At 54.0% G+C, this 16,461-nt stretch overlaps 1 protein-coding gene across 9 annotated transcripts in view; it reads left to right on the top strand.

The window, feature by feature from the left end:
• Positions 1 to 9,853, top strand: part of Dctn1 (dynactin subunit 1) — a 42,620-nt gene extending 32,767 nt beyond the window's left edge. For 6 of the 9 annotated variants that reach the window (XM_059258044.1, XM_059258043.1, XM_059258037.1 and 3 more), the window contains 24 exons: positions 150 to 347; positions 471 to 675; positions 747 to 825; positions 951 to 1,110; positions 1,211 to 1,315; positions 1,492 to 1,683; positions 1,776 to 1,892; positions 2,114 to 2,266; positions 3,091 to 3,251; positions 3,361 to 3,529; positions 4,348 to 4,416; positions 4,603 to 4,665; positions 4,758 to 4,907; positions 5,059 to 5,220; positions 5,307 to 5,438; positions 5,614 to 5,739; positions 6,165 to 6,307; positions 6,538 to 6,704; positions 7,048 to 7,062; positions 7,230 to 7,363; positions 7,496 to 7,688; positions 8,317 to 8,396; positions 8,881 to 8,970; positions 9,379 to 9,853. In XM_059258044.1, coding sequence (XP_059114027.1) covers positions 150 to 347; positions 471 to 675; positions 747 to 825; positions 951 to 1,110; positions 1,211 to 1,315; positions 1,492 to 1,683; positions 1,776 to 1,892; positions 2,114 to 2,266; positions 3,091 to 3,251; positions 3,361 to 3,529; positions 4,348 to 4,416; positions 4,603 to 4,665; positions 4,758 to 4,907; positions 5,059 to 5,220; positions 5,307 to 5,438; positions 5,614 to 5,739; positions 6,165 to 6,307; positions 6,538 to 6,704; positions 7,048 to 7,062; positions 7,230 to 7,363; positions 7,496 to 7,688; positions 8,317 to 8,396; positions 8,881 to 8,970; positions 9,379 to 9,516 — 3,201 coding nt within the window. In that variant the 3' untranslated portion in view covers positions 9,517 to 9,853. The remainder of the gene's footprint in view (positions 1 to 149; positions 348 to 470; positions 676 to 746; positions 826 to 950; positions 1,111 to 1,210; positions 1,316 to 1,491; positions 1,684 to 1,775; positions 1,893 to 2,113; positions 2,267 to 3,090; positions 3,252 to 3,360; positions 3,530 to 4,347; positions 4,417 to 4,602; positions 4,666 to 4,757; positions 4,908 to 5,058; positions 5,221 to 5,306; positions 5,439 to 5,613; positions 5,740 to 6,164; positions 6,308 to 6,537; positions 6,705 to 7,047; positions 7,063 to 7,229; positions 7,364 to 7,495; positions 7,689 to 8,316; positions 8,397 to 8,880; positions 8,971 to 9,378) is intronic. The other 3 variants (XM_059258038.1, XM_059258041.1, XM_059258046.1) reach the window with 1 other exon arrangement.
• The last annotated feature ends 6,608 nt before the right edge of the window (positions 9,854 to 16,461 follow it).

Consider the following 16,461-nt stretch of genomic DNA (forward strand, 5'->3'; position numbering starts at 1 on the left):
TGCCACGTCTTCCTCTTAGATGTCCCTGTGCCGCTGGCTCTTGATGCTCAGTCCAGGAGATGTTTCCGTACATTCTTGTCTTGGCTACAGCTCAGTTTTGTTAGGGTGGGCCAGGGACTGTGCACAAAGCATGGAGCTCCTCTTGGCAGGAGGAGGAAGGGCTGAGGGCCCAGGTGCGGGACCTGGAGGAGAAACTGGAGACTCTGCGTCTGAAGCGGTCAGAAGACAAGGCGAAGCTGAAAGAGCTGGAGAAGCACAAGATCCAGCTGGAGCAGGTGCAGGAATGGAAGAGCAAAATGCAGGAGCAGCAGGCAGACCTGCAGCGGCGCCTCAAAGAGGCGCGGAAGGTGGGCCTTGGGATGAAGCTGGTGCCGGGGAGGTGAGGGGCCAGGCTGCAATGTAGGGTGCCTCGGGAGAAAGGGCAGCAAGGGACTCACTCCGCTCCGGCTCCGCCTACCTCCAACCTCCAGGAAGCCAAGGAGGCGCTGGAGGCAAAGGAGCGCTACATGGAGGAGATGGCAGACACAGCTGATGCCATTGAGATGGCCACTCTGGACAAGGAGATGGCTGAAGAGCGGGCTGAGTCTCTGCAGCAGGAGGTGGAGGCACTGAAGGAACGTGTGGATGAGCTCACCACAGACTTGGAGATCCTCAAGGCTGAGATTGAAGAGAAAGGTAAGGGACCAGGACCAGTGGGGGCCAGCTGGTGGAGTAGGACCAGCATGAACACACTGCCACCCTTACAGGCTCAGACGGGGCGGCATCCAGCTACCAGCTCAAGCAGCTAGAGGAGCAGAATGCCCGCCTAAAGGACGCCCTGGTGAGGTAGGCCTCCCTCTGGCCCTCTCCTGCCTCGAGTGTCCGAATACTCGTCACTTGTGATTGACACGTGCTTTCTGCCATCCCTCTTCTCTCTGGCTCCCTCCCTTGCTCCTTCCACTTCTCCACAGGATGCGAGATCTCTCTTCCTCAGAGAAGCAGGAGCATGTGAAGCTCCAGAAGCTCATGGAGAAGAAGAACCAGGAGCTGGAGGTTGTGAGGCAGCAGCGGGAGCGTCTTCAGGAGGAGCTGAGCCAGGCGGAGAGCACCATTGATGAGCTTAAGGAGCAGGTCTGACACAGCCCTGCCCAGGCCCCTAGACCATGCTCTGCTGCCCTGTCCCTCCAGGCCCTTACAGCAGCACTTCTCCCTGACCGTCACCTTAACACAGGTCGACGCTGCGCTGGGTGCTGAGGAGATGGTGGAGATGCTGACTGACCGGAACCTGAATCTAGAAGAGAAAGTTCGGGAACTGCGGGAGACCGTGGGGGATTTGGTAAGAGAAGAGCAAATCCCTGACTTCTGACCCTGGTGGAGAGTATTTGGAAGGGACCTTCTGAGAGAGATTGACATCAGACCCTTGACCTTTGAGCAGGGGTTGTGGTAAGGGAAACATTCTGGCCCTGCCATCCTGACTCTGCCTGTGCCCTCTCCCAACTTTGTGGCATCCAGGAAGCAATGAACGAGATGAATGATGAGCTGCAGGAGAATGCACGTGAGACAGAGCTGGAGCTCCGTGAGCAGCTGGACATGGCAGGAGCCCGAGTTCGGGAGGCCCAGAAGCGTGTGGAAGCAGCCCAGGAGACAGTTGCGGACTATCAGCAGACCATCAAGAAGTACCGCCAGTTGACCGCACACCTGCAGGTGCCTGCCTCGCCCCTGCTCCCTCCTCCCTGCTCACGATGATCGTGCTCGGTCCCAGGACCCACTGTGCTCCACTGTCTGCCCTCACTCAGGATGTCAACCGGGAGCTGACAAACCAGCAGGAAGCGTCTGTGGAGAGACAGCAGCAGCCACCGCCCGAGACGTTCGATTTCAAAATCAAGTTCGCCGAGACCAAGGCTCATGCCAAGGTCAGAAGAGTGGGCCCCCTGAAGTCGGGTGTTAGAGAGCCCAGCCTGGGGGCAGCAATGGGCTGACATGGTGTGGGTTCTGGACTCAGGGTGCTTTGTGTGGTAGCTGTGGAAGAATTCTGGCCTGGGCTTATCTTAGAGACAAAGGCCCTGGTGAAGCAAGTCATGGTGGTTCTGCAGCTTTGTGTTCGGGCTGAGCCTCCTCCCTGTCCACCCTGCAGGCCATTGAGATGGAGTTGAGACAGATGGAGGTGGCCCAGGCCAACCGGCACATGTCCCTGCTCACGGCCTTCATGCCTGACAGCTTCCTTCGGCCAGGCGGAGACCACGACTGTGTCCTGGTGCTGCTGCTCATGCCCCGCCTCATATGCAAGGTAAGGCCAGTCAGTCTCACGTGCAGCAGCAGAACCTGCTAAACTTGGTGTGAGCCAGCATGGAGGACGGGAACGGAAGGCAGCAGGCACCGTCTGCCCCAGAGCTTACAAGGTCGTGGAGGTACGCTCAGGCAGCAAGGTCTCAGTGAATCCAGAGCCCGCTGCCACATTGGGCTCTGCATTCCGTCCACCAACTGCAGTTCAGAAATGCTCGGAGAAAAACCTTGTGTGTGTACAGTTGTTTTGTCATGGTTTCCTGAAGAATCCAGTGTAGCCGTGGCACCACTTAGCTTGTGTTAGGTGTTATCAGTATCCTAGAGGTGGTTTAATGTATACAGGAGTGTGCACATAGTTGACATGCAGCTCCTGTGATTTAACATGAGGTACTCAAACATCGTTTGTTAGCGTATACAGGAGGGGTCTGGAAGCAGTCCCCTCCAGATAGGAGCAACTGTCCGGGAAAGAGAAGTAGCCTTCTTGTGAGGCAGTTGCAGGTCCGTTTTAGGCGAAGGTGAAGGTTACTGAAGGAACAACATTTAGGCCAGAGGTAGCCAGGGGTTAGCTAGGGGCTAAATGGCAGATTTTGAGTGCAGCAGCTTTATGCCACCTGGTTCTACTGCCCTCCAGTCTCTTGGCCATTCCTAAGCTGCTGGCACCGTGACCCCGCTCCTCTGGGAACCTCCCGCCAGTCTGGGAGCTGTTTCTGCTTCTCTTCCGTGTGTGTCCACACCCTGCACATAGTTGTTTAGCTGGGTCCTGGGTTCCTGGGTCTGTGTTCTTTGTCCTCTTCTCCCGGTTCCAGGACCCTGGTCTTCTTCCTACAGGCAGAGCTCATCCGGAAGCAGGCCCAGGAGAAGTTTGACCTCAGCGAGAACTGTTCTGAGCGGCCTGGGCTCCGAGGAGCTGCTGGGGAGCAGCTGAGCTTTGCTGCGGGCCTGGTGTACTCGCTGAGTCTGCTGCAGGCCACGCTGCACCGCTATGAGCAGTAAGAGACACCTCCTCCTCCCCTGCACCCTGGCCGCGGGTCCAGGATTGGCCGCACGGAGACGTTGTCTGGAGACCTTGGCCTCACAGAGCCCTTCTCTGGTCTTTAGTGCCCTCTCCCAGTGCAACGTGGACGTGTATAAGAAGGTGGGCAGCCTCTACCCTGAGATGAGTGCCCACGAACGCTCCTTAGATTTCCTCATTGAGCTGCTGCACAAGGATCAGCTGGACGAGACTGTCAACGTGGAGCCCCTCACCAAGGCCATCAAGTACTACCAGGTCTGGGGCCAGAATCCAGGCTTGGGGAAGCGGCAGGGCAGGAGGGGACGTCTACCCAATGGGAGTTACTGCCAGGGTATACAAGGTTTTATATCTGGAGTTGGCTGCTCGAGACCCAGTTTGCTCTGGTTTTGTTTTTATTGTTGTTTGGGGTAGGTTTGTTGTTGGTGGAGGAGATAGGCCTAGTTTTTTTGTTTTATTCTTTTGAGACTGGGTCTCATGTAACCCAGGCTGACCTTAAACTTGCTATGTAGCCAACGATAACCTTGAACTCCTGATCCTCCTGCCTCCATCCCAAATGCTGGGATAATAGGTTTGTGCTATCATGTCTGGATTAAAAAAAAAAAAATCTGTGTGTGTAGTGTATGTGCATGTATGTGTGTCTGCATGCCAGTGTCCATGTAGAGGTCATAGGACAGCGCGAGGAAGTTAACTCTTTTCTCCCACCGCGTGGGTCTTGAGGATTGAGCTCTGGTTGCTTGGCTTGTGAGCAGGTGTCTTTCCTGCTTAGCTATCTCACTGTCGTTTTTATAAGACAGCGTCTCCCTGTAGCTCAGGCTGGCCTTGACCTCTGATGCTTCTGTGTGCCTCCCCAGTGCTAGGATCATGGGCCCGCACCACCAAATGAGAACCATCCCAGTTCTCATTTGCTCTGATGTGAACTTGCCTGGGGATGCGGCCGCCTGGAGGTTTTGGAAGGTTTTGTACCTCTGAAGACCGCAGTGTCCAGGGCTCAAACTCTAGTTTGGGAAGAGGACAGTCTCTCAGCCCTGGCCCTTCTGTAGGCTAAAGGCCGTCTCTGTGTCGTTCCTCCTCAGCATCTGTACAGCATCCACCTTGCCGAACAGCCCGAGGATTCCACCATGCAGCTGGCTGACCACATCAAGGTGACATGTGTAGACCGTGATTAAGGTTGCTGTAGGGATGAGGGAAGGAAGTCGGGTCAGAGGTCAGTGACGGTAGAGGACCCCTGTGTGTGTGTACGGTCATCAGAGGGCGGGACTTCTTAGAGAGGATGATGGGACAGAAGAGCTCACATTAGCGGCTAAGACCACATGTTTCTCTTTGCACAGTTCACCCAGAGTGCCCTGGACTGTATGGGCGTGGAGGTGGGGCGGCTGCGTGCCTTCCTGCAGGTGAGGCACACCTAGATCTGAGGGGTCTTTCTGTGCCTCCCCCACCTCCCCTCGTGCTGACCTGGCTCGGCCTGGCTCCTTTTCCTGTGTAGGGTGGGCAGGAGGCAACAGATATTGCTCTTCTTCTCCGAGACCTGGAAACATCATGCAGTGACATCCGCCAGTTCTGCAAGAAGATCCGAAGGCGAATGCCAGGGACAGATGCTCCTGGGATCCCAGCAGCACTGGCCTTTGGACCACAGGTTTTGGGCTGAGAGTGTGAGGGAAGGAAGCTTAGCAGAAACGGGAGGGGCCTATATCACCTAAAGCTCTGGATCTGTCAGGGCCTGGATTGGGAAGCGAGGAACTCTAATGCTGGACCAGGTGGGCTCTTGACTTTAGCCTGTCACGCAGGTATCCGACACACTCCTCGACTGCAGGAAGCACTTGACGTGGGTGGTGGCTGTTCTGCAGGAGGTGGCGGCTGCCGCCGCCCAGCTTATTGCCCCCCTGGCAGAGAATGAAGGGCTCCCTGTGGCTGCGCTGGAGGAGCTGGCTTTCAAAGCCAGCGAGCAGGTTGGCCTGGAACCTTGGGCTGTGGGGCTGGAGGAGGCAGAGGCCGTCGCGGGCCTTCCTTTCACGCTTGCTCTTGGCTCCCGCAGATCTACGGGAGCCCCTCCAGCAGCCCCTATGAGTGTCTGCGCCAGTCATGTACCATCCTCATCAGCACGATGAACAAGCTGGCCACAGCCATGCAGGAGGGCGAGTACGACGCAGAGCGGCCACCCAGCAAGGTAGGTGGGGTCCTGGGGACCCAGGGACCCGCAGGGGTGCAACTTGCGGAGCTGCCCCGGTTGTGGAGGGCGAGGAGTCTGGAGGGAGGAGCATCCTGTGACTGGATGTCTCTGAAAGGAGGGCACTAGTGGCCTCTACCTCGGCCTCCAGCCTCTGACCCACCCTGTCCTTTAGCCTCCTCCGGTTGAACTTCGGGCTGCAGCCCTGCGGGCAGAGATCACGGATGCTGAAGGTCTGGGTTTGAAGCTTGAAGACCGAGAGACAGTTATCAAGGAGTTAAAGAAGTCGCTCAAGATTAAGGTGCGGAGGCCTGGAGAGATGGACTGTGGTTAAGAGCACTGGCTGCTCTCGAGGGGACCCTGATTTGATTCCCAGCACCCACAGGGTGGCTCACAACCACCTTTAACTCTAGTCCTAGGTTTCCAATGTCCTCTTCCGGCCTCTGAGGGCACCAGGCACACACATGGTACACAGACATACATGTAGTCAAAACACCCATACACACAACACTAATTAATTAGAAAATTAAGCTGAAGGCTAGGAGGTGTGGCAGGACTGGGCAGCAGCAGGTGCCGGCAGTGGGGATCAGGGTGGCGTGGGAGTCAAGGAAAGAGGTGGGGCCTGCAGCTAGGGGTCATCAGGGAGGGAGCCCCACATCCCATAGCCTGACCCAGTCCTGGGGCTCTGGGGAGGGTGTGGGGAACTAGAAGTGTGACCTCGTCCAGGGGGAGGAGCTGAGTGAGGCCAACGTGCGGCTGAGCCTCTTGGAGAAGAAGCTGGACAGCGCTGCCAAGGATGCAGACGAGCGCATCGAGAAAGTCCAGACTCGGCTGGAGGAGACTCAGACCCTGCTGCGGAAGAAGGAGAAGTCAGGCACCATCCCTGGGGCCCGGAGTCCTCCACGCTCTCTCCTGTCGGCCGCCCTCTGTTGCTAGTGACTCCTTTGTCCTTGTAGTCTGACTGCCCATCCCCCCCAGTCCGCTCCACTGATTGCTCCGACTGTAGCTGGGGTTGCCTCTAAGGGCCGCTGTCAGGGTGAAGAGAGTCCTGTGGGGCTGTGAGGAAGGGACAGGCCCGAGCCCAGGTTCTCTTCCACAGAGACTTCGAGGAGACTATGGATGCGCTCCAGGCTGACATCGACCAGCTGGAGGCCGAGAAGGCCGAACTAAAGCAGCGGCTGAGCAGCCAGTCCAAGCGCACAATTGAGGGGCTCCGGGGCCCCCCTCCCTCAGGCATCGCTACCCTGGTCTCTGGCATTGCTGGTGGTGAGTACAGTGGCCCAGAGGAGACTGGAGCGTTCCCCATGCAGCTGCTCTTGGAGAGAAGCAGGAGGAACCCCTCGCCAAGGGCTTCCTGCACTGCACTCACGGGCCGTTCTCTCTGTCTCTCTCGTTCTCTCTCGGTGCCTCGGCCTGCCTCGTCCACCTTTGCTCTCCCTCACTCCGCTCTCGCCCCGAGGCAGAGGCAGGTTCTTAGAGAGGAGGTTTTGGCGTTGAGGAAAGGGTCTTGTGCATGTCATGTCCAGAGTCCTTTGTTTCGCCCTGCACCCCCACATCGTCTAACCCCCTCTCTCTCTCTCTGCTTCCCCACGGGCTTTCCTGCACACAGAAGAACAGCAGCGAGGTAGAGACTCCCCCCTGCTGGGGTTTCCCAAGGCCACTGGGACTGGGAACAGCATGAGGCTTCTCCCCATGAGCCTTCAGAAGTGGGGGAGGGAGGGAGGAAAAGGGAGGAGCCAAGTTTTCAACCTCTGCAGCCAGGGCTGATGACGTCCCGTGTGATCTTCACAGGGGGCACTCCTGGGCAGGCTCCCGGCGCCTTGTCAGGCCCGGGGCTGGTGAAGGACTCACCACTGCTGCTTCAGCAGATCTCTGCCATGAGGCTGCACATCTCTCAGCTCCAGCATGAGAACAGCATCCTCAAAGTAAGGCACTCACGGGGAACCTGGGGCTGGAGCTTGGCTGGAGCTTGGGCATGCCTGCCCACTGATGGGTGGCAGAGGCTACCTCCCACCTCTCACCACTACTTCTGTGCCCTCCCTCCCACATCCTGACAGGGAGCCCAGATGAAGGCGTCCTTGGCCGCTCTGCCCCCTCTGCATGTTGCAAAGCTTTCCCTCCCACCCCACGAGGGCCCTGGTGGCGAGCTGGTGGATGGGGCTCTGTATCGCAAGACCAGCCAGCTGTTGGAGACGCTGAATCAGCTGAGCACGCACACCCATGTAGTAGACATCACTCGAGCCAGTCCAGGTGTGTGCCCTCCACTGTGAGAAGATGGCTGCGGCCTCCGCCTTTCCCCAAGGCCCTTCTAGCAGTGTTCTTTGACCTCAGAGTTCTGTTTCCCTGACTTTACTCATATCCTCTCTTCATATCCCCCTACCCATCTCTCCTTCCTTTCTTCTCTACTGAGATTGAACTGAAGGCCTCGAGCTTGCTAGACTAATGCTCTGTAGCACCAGATTTTTACTTTTGAAGTTTTTGTTTGTTTTGTTCTTTGAGACAGGGTTCCTCTGTATAGCCCTGGCTGTCCTGGAACTTGCTCTGTAGACCAGGCTGGCCTCAAACTCAGTGATCCACCTGCCTCTGCCTCCCTGAGCACTGGGATTAAAAGCATGCCTTAACATGCCTGGCACTTTTTAAAATTTTTTTATGTTTAGTTTTGAGACAAGGTCTCAGTAAGTTGCCCAGGCAGGCCTTGAACTCCCTATCATCTTATCCAGTCTCCCCGTAGCTGGGGTTCTAGGCTTTCCCACCAGACCCAGTTCGCACTTTATCTCTGAAGTGCCTGTGCTATGTGGGTCCAGTACCAGTGCTGTGACCATGTAGTTCAGCTGCTCGGAGGGACCACAGCATCCTCAGCATCCCTCCCTCTTCACAGCTGCCAAGAGCCCATCAGCTCAGCTTATGGAACAAGTGATTCAGCTCAAGTCCCTGAGCGACACCATCGAGAGGCTCAAGGTCGGTCCCCTGCCTTCCCACACTGAGCTCTCTTGGCTCACCCCTGGGGAGAGGCAGGCACTTGTGGGGTCTCTCTGGACCTGCTCCATGCTTGAGGCACATTGGGGAGCCGGTGGGAGGGAAGGGGGACTTCTCACCAAAGTGCCTGCGTGGGATCCTCTTTAGGCTGGTGAACCACCAGTGCTGGCCCAGCAGTTCTGTAGGATGTGCGGCTGCAGTTTCTGCCAGCTGAGATCAGGAGAGGGCAGAGTATTTGCCGGAGGTTGCTTAGAGGCCAGGGAAGCTGAGCTAGGCCTTAGAGAGAGAAGGGGTGCAAAGCATGGAGGGATGCTGGACAGGGACTGGGTTAGAGACAAGAGCCAAAGTGTAGTGATAGAAAGCTAAGTCCCCTGAAACTAGTGTCTCTGTGAAGCTGGGCAGGTCTCGAACTACCCGCCGGGTCCCCTGAATGACCCTGTCTCCTCCTCCCCCTCCTCCTCCCCAGGATGAGGTCCTCAAGGAGACAGTAACTCAGCGTCCCGGAGCTACGGTCCCCACTGACTTTGCCACCTTCCCTTCATCAGCCTTCCTCAGGGTAAGGGGGCATGCGGTGCAGGATGGGGGCACTGTGCTGGGTGCCCCGTGGGTTCTCCCCCTCTTCCTGGGACTTGAAGAGGCCTCTGGAGTCGCAGGCCCAGCCGCACACCTTACTCTCCCTGGCAGGGCCAAGTCTTACCTGCCCAGACCCCCAGAGTGCTCTCAACACTTAGAGACTGGACTATCCCAGCACATAAGTCACACCTGCCCTGACTCTTATGCCGGGAGGGACTCAGATTACCTCGTTAGACTCAACTCCCGTTCTAATTTCAAAGATGTCACTGTGGTGTCAGAACCCAGAAGCCTCAGTTTCCAGGGGCTGCCAGTGCCAGTACCCAAGGACCCTTCAGTGGCCCATAATCAAGTCAGCCCTGACCTGAGGTCCTCTTTCTGTTCCCAACACAAGGCCAAGGAGGAGCAGCAAGACGACACAGTCTACATGGGCAAAGTGACCTTCTCGTGTGCAGCAGGCCTAGGACAGCGACACCGGCTGGTGCTGACCCAGGAGCAGCTGCACCAGCTTCACAGCCGCCTCATCTCCTAAGCACGCCTTCCCTGCTGTCCCCTTTGACCCTCGGCCCCCTGGCACCACGGTCCAGTGCACAGCCACCTCAGCCCCTCCTAGGTTGAACCGTGGGCTAAAGCTCTCGCCTGGGTCAGCTCTGCCAGGTCTGGTCAGGGTCCTGCTGCTTCCATAATCTGGGTTTGCCTATCCACCCCTGGCCTCTTCCTTAATTTGCTGTTCAGCTGCTCCCTCTTTCCTGAGGGGCCTCAGGGTATTGGGGGGGCATTGGAGCAGGGGCTGATACCCCTCCACTAAAGATGGAGTGAGGTCGCCCTGACTGGGGACTTCACCCTTGATTAAAGCATCTTCTACTTCACCGCTTTCTGTGTGGTCCTGATGGGACTTGGGCCAGCTGGTTCAGAACGGGTGGAGGAGGATTGCCTGAGAAACTGGATGGGCCAAGGCCTGGTGATAGATGAGACTGTGCCCTCAAAACATGTGCAGTAAGCTACCCTGAGCGGAAGGGCAAGGGGCACTCAGTGGGAGGGTGGGAGCCCTGTGGAAGCCCCGTTCAGTCTGTTCACTCCCACTTCCTGAAGCTGGAGGGATCCGGTCTTTCTGATGCATTGACCATTATCTTTCCATTGGATGTGGCGTTCTCAGATTAACACTGCACCAGGGAAACTGAGGCAGCAGAGCAGTAAGAAACAATGCAAGTCACAAAACTTGTGCCAAAACTCACATCAGTGTCATGGGAGCTGCTGCTGTGAATTCTTGGAATTTCTGGTCTTGATCTAGACCTGTTGAAGTACTTCCAGGAGGGAGACTCCCTGGGCCTGGTGGCATTCTAGAACTTGAGAGCTTAGTCCAGGTGTTTACTGACCAGCTCTTTGAGGTGTTCTCTCATTGCCCACATGGGGAAAGGTGTTCTTAAGAGGCCTGGTTGAGGTGGGCTAGGCTCTGTACTCAGGAGTGGGGCATCACTGGAGGGGAAGTAGCAGGTGGGGAGGGAGCCCAGGGGCCTCATTTGCCATCAACACCCTCTAGGAAGGTTGATGGATTGTGGGATTTGAATACCCTGTCTCTGGCCTTTCTTGCTAGGGTTTTGGGAAAGTCCGTTAGGTAACTGCTCGGTACTCTCAAGGATAGTACATGCCATTTTAGATGCTAAGACTTGACATGCTATGTACCAGGGAAGCCTGGGATGTAGGGCTGGGTTGCCACAGAACTAGTGACAAGGGTTGGTTGTGTGTGTGTGTGTGTGTGTGTGTGTGTGTGTGTGTGTGTGTGTGTGTAGGCCAGAGAACAAACTCAGGAGCGGCCCACCTTGTTTTTTGGGGGCAGGATCTTTCACTGGGATTTTGGGCTTGTTGATGAAGGAACTGTGGCTGGCCAGAGAGCTCAGGGATGGGTTACAAGCTCACACCGCACCTGTCTCTTACTGGAACTCAAACTCAACTGAGTTCAGTTCACAGCAACTGAGCCACCTTCCCAGCCCCTAAGTCTGTCCATTTTCAAATGCGCTTCTATGGACTGCATGCATCTACTTGTGCAGGAATGCCAGCAGCAGTAAACTGTACCTGCTGTCCACTGCCTCCCTTCAACCAGTTCTGCACACCAGGATACCCTTGGTGCAAGCTAGTGGGGCTCCCACTCCTGAAGTGAAATCAGCCCTCCAGGTGTCTAGAATTTAAAAGGTAAATCTTCCGTAACTCACAAGGTCATCCACGACTAGGTTCTGCCCATCCCTCCAGCCTCCTGTAGGTCTGCCCCTCCACATGTGCCCAGCGTCCCAGCTTTAGGGAACCCGTGGGGTTCCCATACTCCCCTGTGCTCTCAGCTCTCTCCCTGAAGGAGAGAAGCCATTTGTCTCCCTCCCTGGTCGCCCCCACCCCACCCCCTCCCTGCCCCCTCCCTGTCTCTGTCTTTTTTTTTGAGAGGACTCTCTAGTGTTGCCAAACGGGGAAGGTGCCTTCCTGTGGCTCCCTGGATTCTACGCTTTGTTCCAGGCCTGTGTGAGGTATTAGTTGCTTTATGACCAAGACTTCTGATCTGTGACAGCTTCTTATTTGCACAGTGAGGATAATGATGTTTTCCAGGGCTGTGAAGGCTGCATGAGACAGTGCACTCTGCACCCAGATCACTCACCTCTTTAGTACGGGCTCCTACTACGCTGCATCTGTTTCCATGGTCATTGGCAGTTGACTCCTCTGCCTCCCGCTTTGGCGGGGAGCCTGGAACTCTCTATGTAGCCCAGGCTGGTCTCAAAATCAGAAAGATCCACCTGCCTCTGCCTCCTAGTGCTGGGATTAAAGGTGTGTGCCACCGTGTCTGGCTCGGTCTTTTTGTTGCCGTTGCTACATTTGTTTATTTGTTTACTTTGTGTGGGTACACGTGTGTGTAGGCCAAAGACAACCTTCAGGATCCGGTTCGTCCCTTTTACCGTGTAGATGGAACTCAGGCTGCACAGTTTGGCAGCAAGCAGCTTTATCCACTGAGCCGTCTCGCTAGACCCCCTAGCCCTATTTTTACCCCCAGGGGGAAAGATCTTAATATGTAGCTCTGGCTGGTCTCAAATTTTCAGTCCTTCTGTCTCAGTCTCCTGAGTGTTAGGATTACAGGCTTGGGCCACCCCACTCAGCTTATGTAATTTGTTTTAATTTTTAATTTTAATTAGTTTTATGTGTATGAATGAATGAGTGACTGTCTTCCAAGCTAAGCAACTGCTCTCTTGGGGAGTTCAGCTGCTCCCCCTTGCAAAAGGATTATCCCGGCTGGGCTTGCAGACTGAGCACCACAGCCCCCAACCCCCATGAGGTCACAAGACCCTCAACTGAGTATCCAGTGGTTCCCTACCACCTGCTGCATGCAACCCTGCTTTAACTGCACGTGGAGCTAGAGTATATAGACCTGGGAGGACTAGGGAAGGGGGCTTCATCTACGCACTGTGGGGACCCCTGTCCCTGCTGGGCAAAGGCTTTACGGTTCTGGCCTGTTGTGACAGGAGCACCCACCCACACCCCTGTAAATAACCCTTCACCTGTGCTCTAATTAATGAATCCCGATAAACTAATTTGTTCTCCAGGGTGAACTTGGGTAGAATCGTGCCTCAGTTTGTTTTTGGGAACTTAGGAGATGTAGATGTGGTTCATGTCTCCCGCTGGGAAGAGATGTTGGCAGGAGTGAGTGTTTCTGCATGTATGTCCGTGCGTCACATGCCTGATACCCATGGAAGCCAGAAACAGGCACTGAGTCACCCGGGACTGGAGTTACAGACAGCTGCGAGCCACCATGTGGATGCTGGGACTTGAACCCAGGTCCTCTGGAAGAGCACCAAGTGCTCTTAACTACTGAGCCACCTCTCCAGCCCCCAGCTTATATAAATTTTAATAAATGAATTCTAAAAGTAAGAAAAGGAGAAATTAGAGTAACAAATGATAAATCACAACTTTGGTTAAGTTTCATACATAATTAGGTGATATTGGAAATTAGGTTTTTAGTAGAAAAAGCTTTAACTTTATTTTGGAAAGTAGGTGATTACACTCCTTTTAAAATTAAAAACACTAAAAATAAGAAAAAATGCTGTGTATGCTAATGTGCTTTCTTGTTCACAGGCCCTGGTACACATGTGTGTACAAGTTTCTCAAAGTGAGACTAGTTGCTGATTTGAGTGTGTATTTGTGTCTTTATCAAATCTTGCCACATTTTCTTAGATGAGTGGTTATAGGGTCACACCCTCTGCAGCGGTATGAATGCCCTGGGCTGAAGTCTGCCCCTTTGGGAAGGGGGGAGAAGGGATGATAAGGCCGGAGGAATGAGGAAGCCAGCTGAAGCAGTTCTGACTTGGTTTGACAGCCCTGGGAAGCCACTGGCTACCTGGGAACAAGACAGAATTCAACAACGGGTTTCAGGAAGGTGAGTCTCATTGCATGTATGTCAGTGTGAGGGTGTTAGAACCCCTGGAACTGGAGTTACGGACAGGGACAGGCAGTGTGGGTGCTGGGACTTGAACCCGGGTCCTCTGGAAGAGCAGCCAGTGCTCTTAACCACTGATCCATCTCTCCAACCCTCAAAAACTAAATTTTAAGAGAGGCATACATGTGGGGCTGACAGTTTGGTGCAGTGGATAAGGGTGTTCGCTGCCACACCTGACGTACTAGTTACTTTTCTAGTGCTATTTTATTTTATTTCTGATAAAATACCATGACCAAAGTAACCTATAGAAAGAAGGGTTGATTTGGACAGTTCTAGAGGGATAAGGGTCCATGACGGCAAGAAAGCAGCCGGCTGGCGGGGAGGGGGGCAAAAGCTGAGGGCTCACATCTTGAAGGCAAGCAGGAAGCAGAGAGAGCCAACTGGGAATGGTAGGAGTCTTTTACCTTCCACACCCGCCCCCAATGACATACTTTCTCCAATACAGCCACATCCCCTAAACTGCCCAAACAGTGCCACCAACTGGGGAGGAGGGGGTATGGCATTCAAACCACCACACCTGATGACCTGAGTTTGATTCTAGACCAACGTGGTGGAAGGGAGTTCAAGCTGCCCACCGACCTCCACACACATCATAGCACATGCCCATACTTGCATCTACACACACAAATACTTAAAAATGTGGGGATATACATACATATATATATATATATATATATATATATATATATATATATATATATATATATGGTCTATACAAATGCTACACTATTCCGTACATGGGGCTTTAACATCCAAGGATCTGGGCACTGCCAGGGGGGTTTGGAGCCAATCTGTCATGAATTCCAAAGGGACAAGTGATTACACACACACACACACACACACACACACACACACTTTCGCACAACTGGGTGTGGTGGTGCACACTTGTGACATCTCAGTTGTGGCTGAATGGCCCAAGCACCAGAAGGTTAGGGGATGGGATGTCTGTCACCTCCTCCCTCTTTGCTTCTGTTTCATGGGACAAACAACTGTCATTGGAAGCCAAATATTCCTGTGATGCTGGGAAAAGGAAACCATTCTCTTTCTTTTTACTCCCCCCACCCCACCCCTGGAGCTGAGGATGGAACCCAGGGCCTTACACTTGCTAGGCAAGGGCTCCACCACTGAGCTAAATCCCCAATCCCTCTTTTTAGCTTTCTCTAATTGAAGGGATAGACCCTGTGAGCCCCGTGTTGGGGAGCCCAAGAATTTGAGGCTAGCATGGGCTGCATAATGAGGTGTTGGCTTAAAATTTAACAATAAAAACCTCTTGTAAACAACAAAAAGAAACTTATCAGTATAAATATAGGTATGAACAGGCAATTTATAAAAATGCTATTGTTCAGGACCAAATTGGGGGGGGGGAATCAAAATTAAAGAACTCTAGCTCAAGATGATACACCAAACCTTTCCATTTCCTGTTTCCCCTCAATGCCCTAGAAACCTCAATGCTTTATTTCCCAGAAGCCTTTGCTCTGGAGTTCTAGATGTGAATTGGGTCCTACCCATTAGATAGGACCTTACCTGTCAAGTTCTCTGAATAGCCAGTCTGCCTACAAAAGGAAAAAGATTACCTGGGGAGTGGGCAGGGTGAGAAGCCCAGACTCAGAGCCTGCCTGAGCCACTGAGCCGGGATCCTGCAGGACTGTGCGGCAGTTGTAGTGGGGTGCAGGCTTCCTCGGTCCTGCCTTCCGGTCACCTGCTTCTGTCTTTGCTCTCATGGACTCTCACGTGGCTGTCTCCGCATAGCAAGGCAGAAGGCTCTTGGAGTGATCTGGTTATCAGCTAAGGTGGCTTTCGGTGTGGGTGAGGGACCGCCAGTGTGCCAGGCAACTTGCAGCGAACTCTGGACTCCAACACTGTCTGCCAGGGCAGCGCCCCCCCCCCCCCCCCCCCCCCCCGCCCCGCTTCCTCCACTGGGAAGCCTCGGACCCCAAACCGGGTCTTTTTGTACGTCCTGGAAGGAAAGCTCCCACCTTACGTCCTCCTATGACCTCCTCAATCCAAGGACAGCTCCCTTCAGATCCCTGAATTCCATGGGGTTAGGGTAGAGGGAGAAAAAAGAAAATGAGATTATCTGAAGTAAATAAATGTCCACATGATTTCAGTTTGAACTCTGGGCAATGACATGCCAGCAGCTCTTTCTGCCTGGCCTACAATCTGCTGTGAGGGCAGTTTCATTGTTTGAGTAGAAATTCCCAGTCTGTGTTCCTTTGAACCTGAGACTTCTTTGTCACAGCCGCCAGCCCTGGATGTAGAGACTGACATCACTCACACTGTGTTGGGAGGGGCTGTGGAATAAGAAGGGGTAGAATATCGTGTGTGTGTGTGTGTGTGTGTGTGTGTGTGTGTGTGTGTGTGTGTGCATTCACATTGGGGTGTATGTGGTGCTGGAACCCAAGGCAGGTGCTAGACAGGCACTCCAGGCCTGAGCTACACCCCTAACCCCAGAATTTAGCTTTTAATCTCTGGTTTTCTTCTTGTTCTCAAGTCCACAATGAAATGTTCTCTGAGCCCGTTTCTAAATCTAAAAGGTTAGAGTCAAGATGACCTGTTGACAGGACCATTGGGAGGGTTCCACAAGGAGAGGCGTGTGTAAGTGCACCCTGATGTCTGAGCCTGGAGAGGTGGTGGACTTCCTGGATGCTCTTCCTCCCTGGCCTCTGTCTCAACCACTCACTTGTTTTTTCTTCACGTCTCACTCACTGGTTCTCCTTTCTTCACACTCCCCCAAACTTATCCCCACCTATGTCTCCCTTGTGTTGTTCTCACAGAAAGGGAATTATTTTCATTTTTTTAAAGGCCAAAACGGGCCTGGTGAGATGGCTCAGTGTGTAAAAGCATTAGCTATTCAAACCTGCCCACCTGAACTTGATCTCTGGAATATCATAAAAAAGCCAGATGCCAATCTCTGTGAGTTCAAGGCCAGTCTGGTCTACAGAGCTAGTTTTAGGACAGCCAGGGCTACACAGAAAACCCTGTCCCAAAAAAACAAAACAAAAAACAACA

This window comes from Peromyscus eremicus, chromosome 3 (assembly GCF_949786415.1).
Source record: "Peromyscus eremicus chromosome 3, PerEre_H2_v1, whole genome shotgun sequence".
Lineage (NCBI taxonomy): Eukaryota > Metazoa > Chordata > Mammalia > Rodentia > Cricetidae > Peromyscus > Peromyscus eremicus.